Raw genomic sequence first — 17,899 nt, 5'->3', positions numbered from 1 at the left:
TAAAAGCCTAATACAAATTATCCGATTAAAGAGTAGACATTTAAAGTGTTATCAATAAGATGTTCAATATCTCTGCATTAAGTGCTAACAAGCCCTTTCTAGAAGAATATTAATTTACAGTCATCCTTTCTAACAATTCTTTGTACAGTAAAAAAAATTATATTAGTAATTAGTGTGTTGATTTTTCTTTTTTTTTTTCCTGCTTCCCTTTCCCACCCAACCACCCACACAGTTTTTGCTCTTGGACTGAGCTACTAGCCAATCACACCCGACGGTAAAAATCCTCTCAGCCAAGGGTCCAAGATAGCAGTTTTAGCATATAGCTCAAACACTCTTTGGGAATAAAATCCATATTTTTGTATAATGTGCAAAGTGCAAGTTTTCTCCAGTGCTATCAGAAGTGTGTGCTGCAAAGAACTTCACCACAGAATGAAATAGTAACAATTAAGACTTTTCCATTTCCAATAGCTCTGTTATGGACAAATGTTAGATGTGTTTACAGGAATGACAGATTAAGTGGGTTATATACATGTACTTATTAGGTCAGGTACTTTCTGATGTCATTAGGCCAAACCAATGCATTTACTCAAGATCTTCGGTTTCCTCTGTAAAAAGGTCAGCCAAATCTGCCACTGTCAGAACTGAGGCTTCTGACTGCTTCATGGAAGAGCTTGTGTGGCTGTGGGAAAGAGTTGGATGCAGACATCAGAGAAGGAAGCAACATAAGTAACAAGCTGTATGCACTGAAGACACCACATTGTTCAGTCCAATAATTGTTCAGCTTTGAAGCTCAGCAAGAAAACACACTTTCTATCAGGGAATATACACATACTGATTAACTGTTCTTCTTGCATGTTCTGAACTAGATACAAAGTCCATCTAGTACTGCTAACAACTTCTCAACATCAAGCACTGCTGAGAAAGTAGGACATGAGATAGTTCACTTTGCCCTCTTGGGGACTGACTTCAGCTTCCAAGCAGAAGGTTTGCTATTGCTTCCAAAACACTGTCCCTCATTGGACTGCATTCAACCACTGTATGTTTTTCTGAATTTTATATGCAAAAGTAGTACTATTTATGGATATGGAAACTCATTGAATCACAGCTAAAGCTGAAATATTTTGTAATTACAATCAAAGACATGCATGTAAAGTTTTAATCTTGCCATTTGCAACAGACAAAAAAAAGGCAGAATAACTAATTTCCTTAAACTTTTTAAGGACTCCTTCTAGATGTGTTATGTGTATGCAATATAGTTCAAGAGATGCAAGCCTCTTATACTTTCTGTATACAATGTGCAAATAGCACTTTCGTTCCACTCCCATTCCATCCTTGCTTATAGATTCTAAAAAAGAAAATGCAGTGAAAACTGCTTTCTGAAGACTAACTTAAGGGCTACCAGTTTTTGTTCCACTCCCATTTCACCCTTGCTTGTAGACTATGAAAAAGCAAATGCAGTGAAAACTGCTTTCTGCATTTACACAGAAGACTAACTTATGGGCTAGCTTTCTGAACAACTTTTGCACTGACTGCAAAACCTACCAGTGACACACAGCACTGACAGATTAGGTTTGTAGAAGTTAAAAATAACGAAAGAGTTAATGCCCTGCATTAGAGCTTATAACATATGCTGTTATTCCAGTGGCAGGCTTAGTATTACACTGCCAATTGCAGTACATTTATAACAACAGAAATAGGTAAACTGAAAAGATAAAAACGTGATTTATTAATTGGGTTCTTATCAAATATAATATACAAAATATAACCAAAATATTCTCCAGAGTATGAAAATACCTTAAGCTTCAAGTTACTGAAAGCAGTATAAAAGATCACGGAGAACAGTTTATATGCAAGTTATGCACACACAACTGTAATAAAGTATAGTTAAGAACCATCTTTTCATGTTCAGAGCAATAATGATGTTTTTAAAAAATCCCACACATACCTTCTATCTACAGTTTTCAGCATAGTCTGCATTCTCTCTTCTATTGTTGCTTTTATCAGGAACCTATGAACAATGGTAGATCTGAATGTGTTTAAAAAAAAAGAAAAAAGGAAAACAAGACCAGAAGTGAGCAGAAACTTTGTTGTTACTGTCTAAGTTCAAGATCACATTTCTCTCACATACTAATTACTCTAAGAGCGCTGAAAAAATGCCTCTACCACACCTTAAGTACTGTGTCCAGTTCTGGGCCCCTCAGTTTAGGAAGGATGTTGACTTACTGGAACGTGTCCAGAGAAGGGCAACAAAGTTGGTGAGGGGTTTGGAACACAAGTCCTGCGAGGAGAGACTGAGGGAGCTGGGGTTGCTTAGCTTGGAGAGGAGGAGACTCAGGGGTGACCTTATTGCTCTCTACAACTACCTTAAGGGAGGTTGTAGACAGGCGGAGGTTGGTCTCTTCTCCCAGGCAGCCAGCACCAGAACAAGAGGACACAGTCTCAGGCTGCGCCAGGGGAGGTTTAGGCTGGAGGTTGGGAAGAATTTCTACACAGAGAGAGTGATTGCCCATTGGAATGGGCTGCCCATGGAGGTGGTGGAGTCATCATTAGAGGTGTTCAGGAGGAGACTTGATAGGGTGCTTGGTGCCATGGTTTAGTTGATTAGGTGGTGTTGGATGATAAGGTGGTGTTGGATGATAGGTTGGATGTGATGATCTTGAAGGTCTCTTCCAACCTGGTTTATTCTATTCTATTCTTCTTCCCAAAGATGATTTACAAGACTATTAACAACTTCCACTGATAAACGTTTAAGGATCTTTACTGCCTCACAAAGCATATGCTTCCTCTTGGCTGAATAACAAATGGATATAAACTGTATTAAATAAAATGCTAAAGCAGATGCTGGGCTAAGTTCTGCTTTCTGTGGCCCTAATAGAAACGATGAGTCCTCAAGTGCCTATCATGTCTAAAGAAATTACTTTGGCCCACTGGTTATATTGCCACTGTCAATAGCCAGTGCAAGAGGCAGAGCTCAGTGCAATGAATAATTAAAGTCTGTCTGCAATGTTTTAAAAATACTGTTCTTGAACATGGCAAAAAAACCCCCCACAACATACTTTTTAAAGTCAGCAATCATAGTAAACATAACATTGTTAGCACTGGTAAAGCATAAACCCCAAAATGTCATTAAGTGTAAAACAAAATGAGAATTCCATCTATGAAATAAAATTTCATAGCTGCAATAAAAAAAAAAAAGAAGTCAGGCACAAGAGGGTGAAATGGAGAAAAGTCAGCTTCAAAGATAGAAGTGAGAAATTACTCCAGGCTCCTCAACATAAACACTTTTCAAAATATGAATCCTTTAAAGTGCGTGGTTCTCAGATCTGAAGTTGAAACTTCAGCAGGTAATATTGCACAAAGGAATGCTGAGGGACTACTTTTTGATTCATAGGCAAAGGTCTTGTCAAAGAAATGTAAATAAGAACTCATCTGAACTGTTAATACTTGCACCAGTGAAATGAGGAATATTCCCTTACACTCACTGTTTTTGAACACAGCCCTTTTTCAAATAAGCCTTGCTGAAGACTTACTCTTAAGAAGTACATCTCACAACCTTGCTGGCTTCTTTACAAGTTTTTTTCCCAAACTTTTGTACCAGAATCATGTAAAATTATAAAGCAGGCTGCTGTAATCCTATGGCCACACAGTCAATTAAAAATCTTTACCAACACACCCCAATATCCACCTGTTCATAAACAGTATTTGCCATAATGTTTACTCATGCCCTCTCGCTTTGCCTTCACTTCTAGAACACAACCACCATATTACTCTAGAATTATATGATTCCAGAATTGACTCCAGTCCTTTTTCTTCTTCCTGTACAGGGGTTTTCAATTATTTTTTCAAGTGGCATGAAACCTAAGGAAAAATGTACACATCTGTTCCAAAACCTTTGTTAAGAGTGCAGTACTATCCATGCAATATCTAAACCACTGAGCAAACCAAAGACATGTAAATTCATTGTCTTCAAAAAGATTTGGGTGGAGGTGGGAGTAGAACTGTGACTTAAAAGCTAATCAGTTCAAGTGTGTACTATAAACAATTTTTTGGAACATAAAAAAGCAAGAACAAAAATAGCAACTTATGTAGCTCCTAACCTGGAGCTAGAAATGGTCATCTAGAAGGAACCTGGCAAGGAAACTTGGAAGGGCTGTGCCCAAGTTTAGCCACATATGACAGGAATGTTGAGTTACTCAGACATGAAAAGCAAGGACACCTCTGACTATAAGCAGTACTTTGAAGTTAGAAACTGAAGCATCAATGGCACCCATAAAATAGTGCATGTTTTTCAAGATTTTGGACTCAAGAGCCTATACTCTCCCTAAATGCCTAAATTGTATTTAGGCATTCTGCATCTTACCCTTGTAGCTCAAAATTCCCTAAACCAAACCTTTCAGCAACCTTTTTAAAAAAAAACCCCAACCCCCAAATTTCTGTTACACGATCATCTTTAAAAATTGGATTCCTATGAATATTCTCACCTTCAAAATTGAGAATTTTAATGAACTTGATTTATTCTGATTATGATACATAGTTCTATTCTGGACCACATCTAAACAACTCAACACAATTTTAACTCTTACTTTGTTTGGCCAATACGATGTACTCTGCCAATAGCCTGCAGCTCATGTGCTGGATTCAGAATGGGTTCCACAAGCAGAACGTGAGTTGCTTCGATGATGTTGAGTCCATTAGATCCAGTGTGAAGAGGCAGCAGCAAAATGTTAATGTTTGGATCATATTTAAATGCAGAGAGATTTTCCTAAAAGGTAAACATTACAGCAGTATGACAAAAGTTCTTCAGTACAGATACTGGGGGCCCCCTCTACATTTTCAAGAAATTATAGCTTTTACTACAGGCCCCAGTGACAATCTTGCGGCGTGACCGATCCAAGACTTCTCATCCCACAACATCCCAGACAGGTATCGGGAAGGCAAGAACTTCTTGGAACATCGACCAGTATCTCATCCTTAACAGCCACATCAACATTTCTTTCTCAAAAGTGAATATTCTGTTTACCTCCAAAGGCTTTAAATTGTGGCTTTTTGTGATCATGATTTTTTAGAATTAGAGATCAAAGCTTCTGCCAAACAACTTTGTTGCACTTTCAGTTTCACAAATGAAGCAATGAAAGGATCAAACTTCCAAGAACTGTAATTTTCCCCACTGAAAACAACACTAAGAAAAATATCCTTTATGTACCTGAAATTTACTAATTCCATTGATCTGAGAAAAAATCATGTTGTTGTCATACAAAGCTTTTGAAATTATGTCCAACACATCTTGCCACTGTAAAGAAAAAGGCAATAAAACAGAACACAGCACAATAAAAATAACACATTACAAACACTAGTGAGAACTTCCTAAGAAAGAGTAGATAAAAAGGTCTTTCAAATTATTTAAAAAAAAAGAGAAGAAGAAGAGAAAGAGAAGAAAAAGAATAAGTGGGAAACAAAACTAAAGTAAAAAAATATTTGTGTATCAAGAACCAAATCTTTCATAAAACCAACTAAGAAATAGAATTAAAAGACCATCCAGAATAAAAAGAAATTAGTACCCATCACACAGTTTTATAATGTATCAAAAATTGCTGGACATTATATTTTAAAATATCTAGAATCTCTAATGCTCCCATACAAATCTCTTTTTCCTTTAAAGAATTGAGCTTTTGCATCTCCTGACTACAATCATTACTCACGTCCCAGCTACATGAATTGCCCTACAAATTCTCAAAACAGTGGCTATACAGAGCGAATCAACATTTTGGTAAACTAATTCCTGAAAGTATTCTGACTGCTTTAAGCTCACACACACAAAGACAAGACAGAAAATTGCTGTTATTACCGTTGAGAAAACTAAGGATTTAGCCCCTGGATCTTTAAATTGAATTTTCTTCAGTGTTCGGACCACTGCTTCCACTTTGGTAGAGTGACTTCCCTTTGAGAAGTTGAAGAAGAGCATTAGTAAAGTAAGATATTAAACAGTTCCTTCCCCATTTGTTGCTTTATTAAATTACGTTATATTACGACTCTTAGATGCTTACAGAAATTTAATAGTCAGCAATCTGGAGAAAGGACAGGTTAGTAGCACTGAGCTGCTTTTATACCTGCCTGATAATGCCCTGCTATAGCATAGGATCAGCAGTGTATCACAGCAAGTATCACACAGACACACCTCTCTGGTTCTGCTGTGAGGCAGAATGGATAGCCCAAGCACTGCAGCTGTGCCAAACATGCCAGCTAGGCCTCCTGAGGTTTAATTTAGTGGCACAATCACTAAAGAATCTTCCAAATGCATAATTAATTTTCCTTCACTTCATAACTCTTGAAAACCATCAGTGAAGAAACCTACTGAACACTCTTTCTGTGCTTTTGTCTCTGGCAACACCAAACATGCTCACTACTATGAAGTTCGTTAAATATATTTAAAATCATAAGAAATAGGTAAATATAATTAAGTTTTTGAAGGACTGTGCACTGCAGTGAAAAAATCTTCATATTCTGAACTCAGAGGTTATTTAAGTACTTAATGACTCTAATACTGTATTCTAATTCTTGTCCACTTGGATTTATACTGTATTCTAATTCTTGTCCACTTGGATTTCTGTACTTTTCTCTTTCCCCTTAGGTCAAGAAGAGGATTCCAAGAAGTATTTAGTATCTCCCTCTATTTCCTTCAGTATGCATTTTGTATTAAGCAATTGTTTTAAAAAGCTCTTATTTAATTTCTTACTTGTTCTTACATGCATAGTAATTTCAAACTGCACTAGATCCAGCTGGACAAATATTGTTTTATTTCTGTCTGCACCTGTCCTCTGAACATTTGAATTAACTATGTTGGCTTGCTACAATGACAGATCAAATGTACTGAAGTTATGCTGCTTGCAGAATTGGTGTGCAAGGATGTCAGCAGTCCAAGCACAATTTGGGAGCCAATGCTGGGCTGCTCGATCATTCATACATTATGGAGCTAAATGAACACTCCAGAAATATGTGCAAAAGACTTTCTGCAGACAGCAAATGCTGCTATAATAATAATGCTCATGACAATAGGTGTTATGATCTGCAAAGAAGAATGACATGTTTGAGCCCTAGGGTATCTCCCTGCAATTGTAACCACTTACGGGTTGGAGATCAGAGACTATCTTCAGGTATTTCCTATATATTCCAGGGTCATCTATATGCTTTTCTGATACTATTCATCTCTGTTTCAGTGCTGTCCATTCTAGCTAATCTCCTCTGACTGTCTTTTCCTCAGAGGCTTTTTCTGGACCTTACCATAGGTTCTATTTTTCCCTGCTCTAAGAAATAGTAGCTTTAGCCTTTGTGTTTGATTTTCCCACGCTTCAGACTTACTGTGACTTAGGTATTACAAATCAAACTTTGTACAATGTCAGTAAGGGGAAGTATAGCGAACAGAAAAACAGCACAATGATCAAAGTGGTTGCACATCTTTTTGCTCTGTTTTTAAAAGCAGATAACTAAGTGTGCTTGGTTCTCATTATATTAGACAAATGATATTATACTCATCATTGAGCTAACAGACTAAAGCTTTGGTTTACAGCAGATGGAAAAATTCAATATTGTTCTCAATATTTACAGCGAGATGAAACCTGCTACTTGGTCCTTGGTTTTCAGTCTTTAAAAAGAAAAGAGTTACCCCCCTCATGACCTGTACACCTTGAGTTTGCCATTTTGTTGAATATCCACAAGTATTTATGAACAGATTCACTAGTTCTAATTAATTACAGAACAGAACACATTAGAATCAAAACTACTCCCCAACAAACAATTAGTGTCTCAGATGACAGTTGGGAATACAAATCCTTTCGGTTGGAAGAGAATTCCAAGATTACTGAGTCCAACCTTGAACCTAAGACCACCATGGCCATTAAACTATGTCCCAAAGTGCCACGTCCACACATTTCTTGAACACCTCCAGGTACGGTGACTCCACACCTCTCTGGGCAGAACGTTCTAATGCCTGACCAGTTCCAAGGAAATGTAGAAGAAACAGGCTTGCGGAGGAGCTCCCAAAGCAACCTGCTGTTGGAAACAGACCTCAGCCACACCACTGCCTTGCCTCTGCAACCAGGCTGTCAGCACCGTGCACAGACCTGCAGAGCTGACCCCACTTGAGACTGTACCCTCACAGCTACAGCCACCCCTCTTCTGTGTTTTATTTATGAAATTCAATTATTCTATTCATCTGTTAATGTAATTTATGAACCAGATTTGAAAATTTCCTGTCAGAAACAGGGAGATAGCTCTAAACTCTGAAGAAACATTTTTTAACAGATTATATGAAGCAAGGTCCTAATACAACCGCTTCAAAAATACAGCCTATTTACCCCCCCTGGTGCCTCATACTGGGAACTACTTCCAATCAAGTAATTTGAGTTAGGAAGCATGTATTCATATAATAATTAATATAACTAACGTGAATGTGGTAGCATTACCTGCAGCGCAGGCCACCCACCCTGGTATACCCCACAATGTTTAGTGATGCTTGCATGGATACATGGAAGTCATTACCAGCACATTTCAATATTACTTTTTACTATTCCAACCAGATTAAAACTCTGACTGGTATGTCCAGCTGTGTTATAAAAGTATTGTAAACAAAAATAGGAATATCATCTAAATAAAAACATTACCAATATTAGCCTTTTACTTTTGCACTTTAGTCCAGAATCCTCTATTTTTTCATGTTTTGTTTCCAAAATTTTAATTAGTTATTAAATGGGTAAGGTAAACCAAAACAATCCTAAACCAAACAAATTAAATCCCTAATAAATAAACTCCCAAAATCTCTTGACAGGAAAATGTGTATTTTATACTTGAGGAAGGATGCAAAAGCATTGATTACACTATAAGAAAGGCCGACATACATCATGTCCAATACAAAAGAAAAAGAACTACACCTATCATAAACAAAACAAATTGTAAAAGTAAACGTACTTATAAAATACAGGGTAGGTTTGTCTGCCTAAATGCAGTATGCAGCAAAACACAACAAATACTCCCTACTGTAAGTTTGGGCCGCAAAACTCATACAAGCAATGTACCTTTACAGGAATATCATCCTCCTGATTTGCAGTTTCTGCAGTGAAGACATAGGATATTTCTTTATGAGATGTTGTCTGCCTGCAAATGGCACACTTAATCGAGCTCCGACGGGTGCCGACGCTGTACTGTTCTACGATGATCGCTATGCACTCGTTACAAAAACAATGCCCGCAGGTCAGCACTGCCCACTATGCAGGAAATTAACAACAAAACACAACAGTATCAGTTTGGGATGAATGCAAAAGAAAAGCAGAATACCAATACATGGTAAATCACATTTTCATTGAAACATCATTGCCATCAGATTAAAACTATAGAATTTTAGAAGTTTGACAGCTCCAACTGCTATAAAGCCAGGTTTTGGAAGTTTTTCCAGCACAGAAAGATTTATGACCCACAGAAGTTCTCTGCACTTTTTGGTTGTTGGTTTGGGGGTTTTTGTTCTGTTTGGTGAGGGGTTTTGTTGTTAGGTTTGTTGGGTTTTTTTAGGTTTTTCTTGTATTTTCCTGTTTTAAAACTAAGAAAGCACATTACAGTCTTTCAGTTCTATGAATTATGATTCTTAATACATAGATTATGCACACAAATTAAGTATTTGCCGACAAATATTCATATTGGCCTTCTTTTTCTATACTTTCATACTAGATTGGTCTTTATTTAAAACATCCTGAAAGAAGTGCTTTAATTTTTGCCTATTTTTAAGTCCTAGATTTAAGACAGATTCTAAACAGAGAAGTGGGGTTTTTTTGTTGTTGTTTGTTTGTGGGCTTTTTTGACAGAAAGCATTAGGACCAAAACACTGCATTGCTTAAGCTGTTCTTCTGCAAGCCTTGAACACCTGTGTGAGCTGTGATACTCTAACACAGAAGCAGTTTGTGCAACAGCGCTACTGCACCTAGAAATAGTGTCTTACTTTGTACTAGTCTGCTCCATAGGCCATTCTAGGAGGAAAAAATAAAGCAGTTGTCATGGGTCCAAGGAGCAGAGGGAATTGACTAAATTATCAAACAAAAGATATTGTAGGCTCTGCAAGGTTCTTTAAATCATGCAGAAACAGCATGCAAAAGATTTTAAAAGATCTTTGCAACATTATGACTACGATCATCTAAAGTGGCAGTCCAGGCCAATGTTAAAGATTATTTTTCCTTTCAACGAGCTCCTCCAGCTCAGACTTGAAGTACAATAGCAGGTAACAGGGCAAATAAGTGTTCTCTGTTAACACCTGTATCAGTCTCAGAAGAAGAGTGCAGAGGACATTCTGAAAACATAGCAGGACACCAGCCCATGCTTATGCATGTCTGTACCACTAACACACGCTAAAGCAGCTACCCTGAAAAAAGAGCAAGTTTAGTTTTCCTGAGGAGCCCTTTCATATTTTCACCTAATGCCTGATAAGTAACATATAAACTATGGCTTTGCACTTTATGATACACATCACAAATCTCACTTAAAATTTCAACTCTAGCAGTTCAGCAGTTCAAGTGGTGGGGAAAGAAATCTTGACTGCCAGTCATTTTCTATTGGGTTTTACTTCCGTTTAAATAGCTACTATCAACTTCTTTAAAGTTTAGAAGAAATAAAATAATACTATTAATAAGAGCAGTTACAGTAAAATGCAGAAGCTTATTTCTTTCTTTGCCCTATTATATTATAAATGAAAAAAAAAAATTTCTGACAAAGCATGAAAGCAAAACTTCAAAGTTATAAGCAATCAGCAACACACATTTTTGGAACACTTCCGTGGTAACACCTAAGAATTAATATCAGCAACTAAAGACATTAGAGTTCCTTGCTTTTAAACAAGATGTTACTTCAGAAGAGAGACTGGTTGGTACATTACAGGAAAGGTCTTATTCAGATGTTGAAAATTTGACACAGAACTGCTTCAGATGAAGGTAAAGGTGCTCTAAAATCAAAAGATGATGACTAAATATCTTACCTGCTTTCCTAGCTGACGTGCACAGATTGGACATGGTTCTGGGTTAATCCCCCCAGTAGTTTTATCCTGAGACTACAAAGTAGGAAAAAAACCAACAGCTTTGTTTTTCAATAAATAAAAAGTTACTCTGTAACAAGCTTCTAGAAAAAAAAATGAATAATGAAGTCCTTAAAAAAAAAAATGCTGTATGAACAAATTGAAAAATATCATTCATGAATAAATAGTTTGAGGTGTTAAAAAATATATAATTATAGTAACTAAAAGGAGTACTGGTCATACTGCTGTCCTTCAGATAGTATCTGCATTTGTACTACGGCTTTGAAAACTCCTGGCAAAAGGTAAGCTTCAAACAAGAAACTCCTTGTATTTGCTACCAGCTTTATGTTGTTATAAATATGCTTAAATATACTTAATCATGCTTAACTGTGTTTTTTTAAGCATCACTGTATTTACTTGAATGCTCTTACTAGAATAACAAAACATACAAGGTATTCGTCTGATTTTTTTATACCTTTTTAACCTATAGACTTGCTTGTCCTTCTTTTTAAGAATGTAAACTCTTCGTACATGAGGGGCACATCATTTTACAAGGCTTCTACTAGACACAGCCCAGTTAGCTTTAATGAAAATTTTAACCATCTAAAACTAGTTAATAGTTTCATTAACTGTGTAATTAAGCAGTCAAAATACACAATGTAATAAAGAATTTTATGGCTATGCAGGAACACAAAGAAAAACATACTGAATTCCAACATGCAATGAATCTAAACAAAAAATACATTTTCTTTGAAATATAAGCTTTAAATAAAAGTAATGGTATGTTTCTTCCACTAGGTGAATGGAGAGCATCACTGGTAAAGACTAAGGAACTGTAAACCTTACTTTCTCCAGATTAGTGAGATACAGAAGTTGTCCTAATTTCTTTTGGAGCTGAGATTTGGCAACTGCCTTGTCATTCAAAAGCTTCACTCGGTTTTGCTCTACCTATGGAAACAGCATTAAATACGTATTAAAGAAAAAAGTAAATAGTTAAGTTTAAAAAAAAGTATTAAGTTCATTTTTTGGTGAAATTAAACTGAATAATTTACTGAAGACAGAAGAATGGCTCATGCTGTAAATTTACGAGGCACTTCTCCCCAGGCTAAACTGATTATCCGTTCCTTTCTTGTAGCCAGTATGAATGCAGTACTGTGAATGGGCTGAGGTTATACAAATTGCTCTGTCTGCATTATTGATTCTTTCCAGAGACCAAATAACAACTTAAAATAACTGAATAAAATTTGAAAGAAACTTCTAAATAAATTTATCATCTATCTCCTTACAACTAAATAGATCCTAGACTCTAACCCAGATTCTAAAACCAATGTCTAAGAACTAATTAATTACTTTCTTTATACTTTTTAGAAGCTTTCAATTTTCATTTAACCTATACAAAGCCAGAAACAAACGGACTTCTTTCTCTACTAATTGCCAGTTGGTACTGGTGCAGTTATTAATACTGCAGAAGAGACAACCACCTGAAGGATGAAGGCTGAAATAAAGGGTGTATCTTTTATGGCTGCAAATCCATGCATAAATCTCATACTTTGTTCAACAATTACAGTATCACAGTATAGCTAAGGTTGGAAGAGACCCCAAGGATCATCAAGTCCAACCTGTCTCGACAGACCTCACGACTATACCATGGCACCAAGTGCCACATCCTCTTGAATACCTCCAGGGACGGTGACTCCACCACCTCCCTGGGCAGCCCATTCCAATGACGAACAACTCGCTCAGTGACGAACCTTCTCCTCACCTCGAGTCTAAACCTCCCCTGGCACAGCTTGAGACTGTGTCCCCTAAATTCTAATTCTTAAGTGAAGTAATGAATTTTTAAAATTGCTTTGATAAAATTATTAAATATCTATTTCCCCTACATAACAAAAATAAGCACTTTTATCTAGCACTGAAACTCTGGAAAAAAACAACAAAACACAACATGTTTATATTGAAAACATCTCATGTGTGTATTGGTGCAAAAAGAAATGAAAAAATAAGAGGTTAAATCAGAGCAGCCTTTTTCTGTGTTCATGAACATGGCTCAAACATGGCTCAGAAATGTCAAGATACTGAAAAAAGATTTGTCTTTTAGGTCCTTGTAAGAAGTAGCAATATGAGTGATAAATCAGGTCAACTTAATTTCCCACCAGCCTCAAAAACAGGGTAATTGTAGAGAAATGTCCCAGAGGTATTCACCTGCTACTGGAAGGACAGCACTCTTTTGGAAACCTGCCACTCCTAAGAGTCAGAAGGCTGACAAAAATATATCAAAATAAGAGTTACAAGCTCAAAAAGGCCCACACATTAAATGTAGAAATAGGCAGGAACTGTCTATTCCATATAAAGCTTTATGTAATGGAAACAAAGGCATATTATAGAGCTCATAGAGAGACCTAGATACAAACTTAGTTTTGTAGGACTCAGGTTTTTTAAAAAAAAGAAAAAAAACCCCAAAAAACAAACCAACACATTTTTTTCTTGCCCAGTACTTTACCTCATGTGGTTCTATGATGTGGAGAACTGGTGGATTTGGTTTTGGCTCATCAGGATGACGCACTCTCAGCCGTTCTGTAGCCATTGCCAGTTCATCAATAGCAGACACGTGATCCCTGAGTACCATCCAATATTCATGAAGCAGCTGTAAGAAAAGCCCAAACAAATTTGTAGCAGAACTGAGCTGAGCTCCCTTTATATGACTCTGCCATACAATGTATAACGTGAAAATCTTTTTTGGAGTAAGAGATAGTATTTCCTCACAGTAATTCAGCCACAACAACAAATTACAAATGAAAACAATGAGTATAGAGATTGTCTTTTCCAGCCTCTCTTTATGAACAACTATAAACATCTGTCTCTCATTTTTCCTGTTACTATTGCAATTACTAATGCAACTAAAACTTCAGAAACAAAATGTCCTACCAAGGCTAAGCAAATGCTGAATAAAATAAGGAAAAATTATTTAAGCAATTTTAAACAGCTACCTATTATAGTACTAAGACTGCTCTCAAAAGTGAAGTATGTTTTAAAGAAATGTTAATATTTTCATTGGCCTTGATAAAGGCACAGGCAATCACAAGGTGAAGATAAAAACATATTCAGTTCTTCCAAGAAGTTGCTTGCTTTCTATAAAAGAATTTGCTACAACTGGAAGTATATTATAAACAGACATTAACCTAAATATTATTGATAACACTGTAAAATACTTTATTCCCAAGCTTTTTTTTGCCCCACTATTGAAATTTCAAGACTTTGTGGCAAATGTCAAAAATTACTGTTTGTTGATTTCTGATTTTTTAATTGTAAAGATGGGGATTAGGCTACTTAGTTTGAAGTTTTTCTTTTAGCTCAAGAAAGACTACTGGAGTATTTGTTTTGAGCTATGCCTAGATTACAAATTATTGTGTATTAAACCTAGCATACAGGGTACAGACAAAGTAAGCTGAAAGGAACTTTCTCTAACTAAACATAATGAGAAACTAAGCTAAAATTATTTTGAACAAAACCAAACCAAACGAAACCCACCAGAAAAAAAACAATGCAGCTTGGTTTAGGCTTAAGGGCTATTCAACATACATAGATGCTACTCTAAAAATGTATATTGTAGTAGTATGGACAACTGAATCATTATTTCTAAGCTATAGGAGATGGAATCATAACAGCATTATTTTCATTCTCATTGGTATATCAGCCCCACCTCTTGTTTCCTAAAGTAAAAGGACGCAAAGAGATCATGTTCCCTTCTTGCAGCAGAAAATTCAACACAACAATGCCCTGGTAACTGGTTACCTTATATCCTCCTCTTGCGAACTGCTACAAGATGGGGCCGTAACATAATGAAGCATGAGAAGAGATTGGGGCATTATTCTCCAATCAGCATTTTGGTACCAAAAGGAAGAGACTTGAGAGCAACACAACTTGCTTAGGTGTTTATTACTTTACCTATTAGACACCTGAAAGCTGGTTAAGATGTCATTTTATTTAAAAAAGTTTGGCACTGTGTTACACTGTAACCCAGTAATTGTGTTTAAGACCACTCCAGATTAAGACTTACTCCTAAGTAGCACTAATTTGAGGAAAACAGGTAACCAGTAACCAAGTTTGCTGAAAAACAGAGAAAGACTCGATTCCATTAATTAATCCAAGATACCTGAAGTAATCCACTCTCTAAAATATCTTCTCTTCTTACACAGGCTAAAGCTAATAACGAACGTTTAAATTCCTGGACAGCATATTTCTGCAAGAGGTATCTTTGCTTTTTCAAAATCGCCTAGGAAAATGTATGTTAAGTGATAGTTTCCCAAAATCATGAAACAGAAGGCCTTGGAGAAAGATCACAGATGGAAACTCTTCAATAAACAGAAATTCCCTTTGATGGCAGGCCATTTAAAATTTTAAAAAAGTACAAATGAGTCAATAAACCTGGTATTAGTGTCTTGAACGTGTTCCACTGAAACTGAAGTCTGCAAAGGAACACATCCAGGTGGGTTCTGAAAGTCTCCAGAGAAGGAGACTCCACAACCACCCTGGGCAACTTGGATTTGTTCATACTCAGCTTAAATTCATTTACATTACATTGAACAGACTATGTAACTGTTTCCATCACCACTTCTTTTACTGTACCTTATATTCCTTTTTCCATGCTTCAAAGAGTTCCAGAAATACGCTGCCTTCTTCAGTTAGTTTAGCATCCATTCGGTGAGCTTTGGCAAAGGAGAGAATAGCTTTCAAGGCACGTTCAGTTTCACTGGTTGCCCACAGTCCTCTACTTGTGGTTGGCAAACGGTCATCAACAAGCCCTTCTTCATCTTCTATCATCTCTTCAAATATTGCCATTTGGCCTTTAACACTTAAAAACAAGCCCAACATGACATTTAGTATTGATCTTGTACTTCAACATCCATTTCTACTTAAGCATTATATATTTTAGCCTTCTAATATTTCCTTAAAGGATACAGCATATCAAACAAATAAAGCAGCTGGCTTATTACTTGAAATCCCAAAAGCTTGCTTTTAACAGTGACTTCAGTACCAACAATAAAATCACTGTACACGCCATTTTGTTGGCTTGAAATCATCAATAGCTTTTGTAAAGGCCTACAAATCTTAATAAGCATTCAGTAGTTATTGATTAATGTCATCTTAATTAATAACATCGACTTAATTAAAAAATATTTGCAATTTTGATTTCTTAAATAAGCAAGGACTGTGGTTAAAGTCTGATGCAAAATTTGCTGTACACTGCACCATTGCCCAGCTTGCCAGCTCTCTCCTTGATGCATAATGCTAATTCAGAAGCGCACCAACATTTCCTAACGATTCACCAATCACTAGGTAACACATCTCACAGCGGCAAAGACTTTTCAAGAGGTTTTCTCAGTGACCTCAAGAATTTTAAGTATAATATTGATATTGTGAGGAATACAAGGGATAAAAGTCAAAGAGAAAGCATGCAGAGGACTATTACAAGAGGGATATGGCCCTATTACAAGAGGGATATGGATGTGCTGGAATGTGTCCAGAGAAGGGCCACGAGGATGATCAGAGGGCTGGAGCACCTCTCCTGTGAGGACAGACTGAAGGAGTTGGGGCTGTTCAGGCTGGAGAGGAGAAGGCTCCGAGGTGACCTAATTGTGGCCTTCCAGGATCTGAAGGGGGCCTACAAGAAGGCTGGGAAGGGACTTCTCAGGCTATCAGGTAGTGACAGGACTAGGGGGAATGGAATGAAGCTGGAGGTGGGGAGATTCAGGCAGGACATGAGGAGGAAGTTTTTCACCATGAGAGTGGTGAAGCCCTGGAATGGGTTGTCCAGGGAGGTGGTTGGGGCACCACCCCTGGAGGTGTTTAAGACCAGGCTGGACGAGGCTCTGGCCAGCCTGATCTAGTGTGGGGTGTCCCTGCCCATGGCAGCGGGGTTGGAACTAGATGATCCTTGTGGTCTCTTCCAACCCTGACTGATACTATGATACTACTACGATGACTATAATCTGCATCTTACTGCTGTCCATTAAGCAGAATTCTCTTGTACTACGTGCTGGTACAACCCTTCTTTCAGCTCACACCTGCATTCATGACTGAAATCTCCTCTCCCATTGTAGCTTCACTCAAATCTAGCTACTTCATAAATTATGCAAAACTTAATAAAAAGGTATGAACAAGTATGGTATTACAGCACTTGGAATTAGACTGCAAATAAATCTTTGCACAAATAGGAATATACATTTAATTAGCACACTTGTATTTATACATACACTTGCTGAATACTTCTAATACTGCACTTCAAATGTACAGTTGTATTACAGCAGTTTGGGGAAAGTGGCATGTACTCATTCTTTGGATACAACTTTTTAAAATTAAATCTACAAAGACAATTAAACCTAATAATACTGTTAGAGGCCACCAGCAAGAAGTTGCTATGACTTGCTCATAATGTCACTTCAGAAAACTTCAAGGAGAAAACACAAAACAATCCATTTGATTTTTTTCTGGTGAGAAGCTTATAAAGCTATGAACTTACGTATGAGAAAAGAGCTTCGACTCGTATTCTGTGAACAACTCATCAGCCTTACAAAAGACACAGCTGCAATATAGAATATTGAAAACAGAAGCACTCAGAATTTCATCAAAACCCAAAGTAATTCCTCTAATTGCCCATTCCAACATATAAAGCTTACTAAGTCCTTAAAAAAAAGGACAATTTAACAGTCTTATGTAAATCCACTATAACAGTATAAGAGTATAACAAAACAGGGTCATGATTCTAACACACTGATCTGTGATATCTGTGTGTATACAAATCCTGAGTACAGAATAAATAATTAAAAATTTAGCAATATACTTCTAAAGTGCATT

The 17,899-nt window shown here is 36.8% G+C and overlaps 1 protein-coding gene across 1 annotated transcript in view; it reads right to left on the bottom strand.

Annotated features, from left to right (window-relative positions):
• Positions 1-204: 204 nt before the first annotated feature.
• SHPRH (SNF2 histone linker PHD RING helicase) overlaps positions 205-17,899 on the bottom strand; it is a 52,480-nt gene continuing 34,785 nt past the window's right edge. Inside the window, exons 19-29 of the mRNA XM_009908815.2 lie at positions 17,565-17,627; positions 15,671-15,896; positions 13,545-13,688; positions 11,891-11,992; positions 11,009-11,080; positions 9,069-9,257; positions 5,846-5,938; positions 5,204-5,290; positions 4,584-4,762; positions 1,946-2,026; positions 205-679 (exon numbers count right to left, since the gene is read on the bottom strand). Coding sequence (XP_009907117.2) covers positions 583-679; positions 1,946-2,026; positions 4,584-4,762; positions 5,204-5,290; positions 5,846-5,938; positions 9,069-9,257; positions 11,009-11,080; positions 11,891-11,992; positions 13,545-13,688; positions 15,671-15,896; positions 17,565-17,627 — 1,333 coding nt within the window. The 3' untranslated portion in view covers positions 205-582. The remainder of the gene's footprint in view (positions 680-1,945; positions 2,027-4,583; positions 4,763-5,203; positions 5,291-5,845; positions 5,939-9,068; positions 9,258-11,008; positions 11,081-11,890; positions 11,993-13,544; positions 13,689-15,670; positions 15,897-17,564; positions 17,628-17,899) is intronic.

The sequence above is a fragment of the Dryobates pubescens genome, chromosome 6, assembly GCF_014839835.1.
Source record: "Dryobates pubescens isolate bDryPub1 chromosome 6, bDryPub1.pri, whole genome shotgun sequence".
Taxonomy (NCBI): Eukaryota; Metazoa; Chordata; class Aves; order Piciformes; family Picidae; genus Dryobates; species Dryobates pubescens.
The sequence above is the reverse complement of the archived record's forward strand: the minus strand, read 5'-3'. Positions and strand labels throughout refer to the sequence as shown.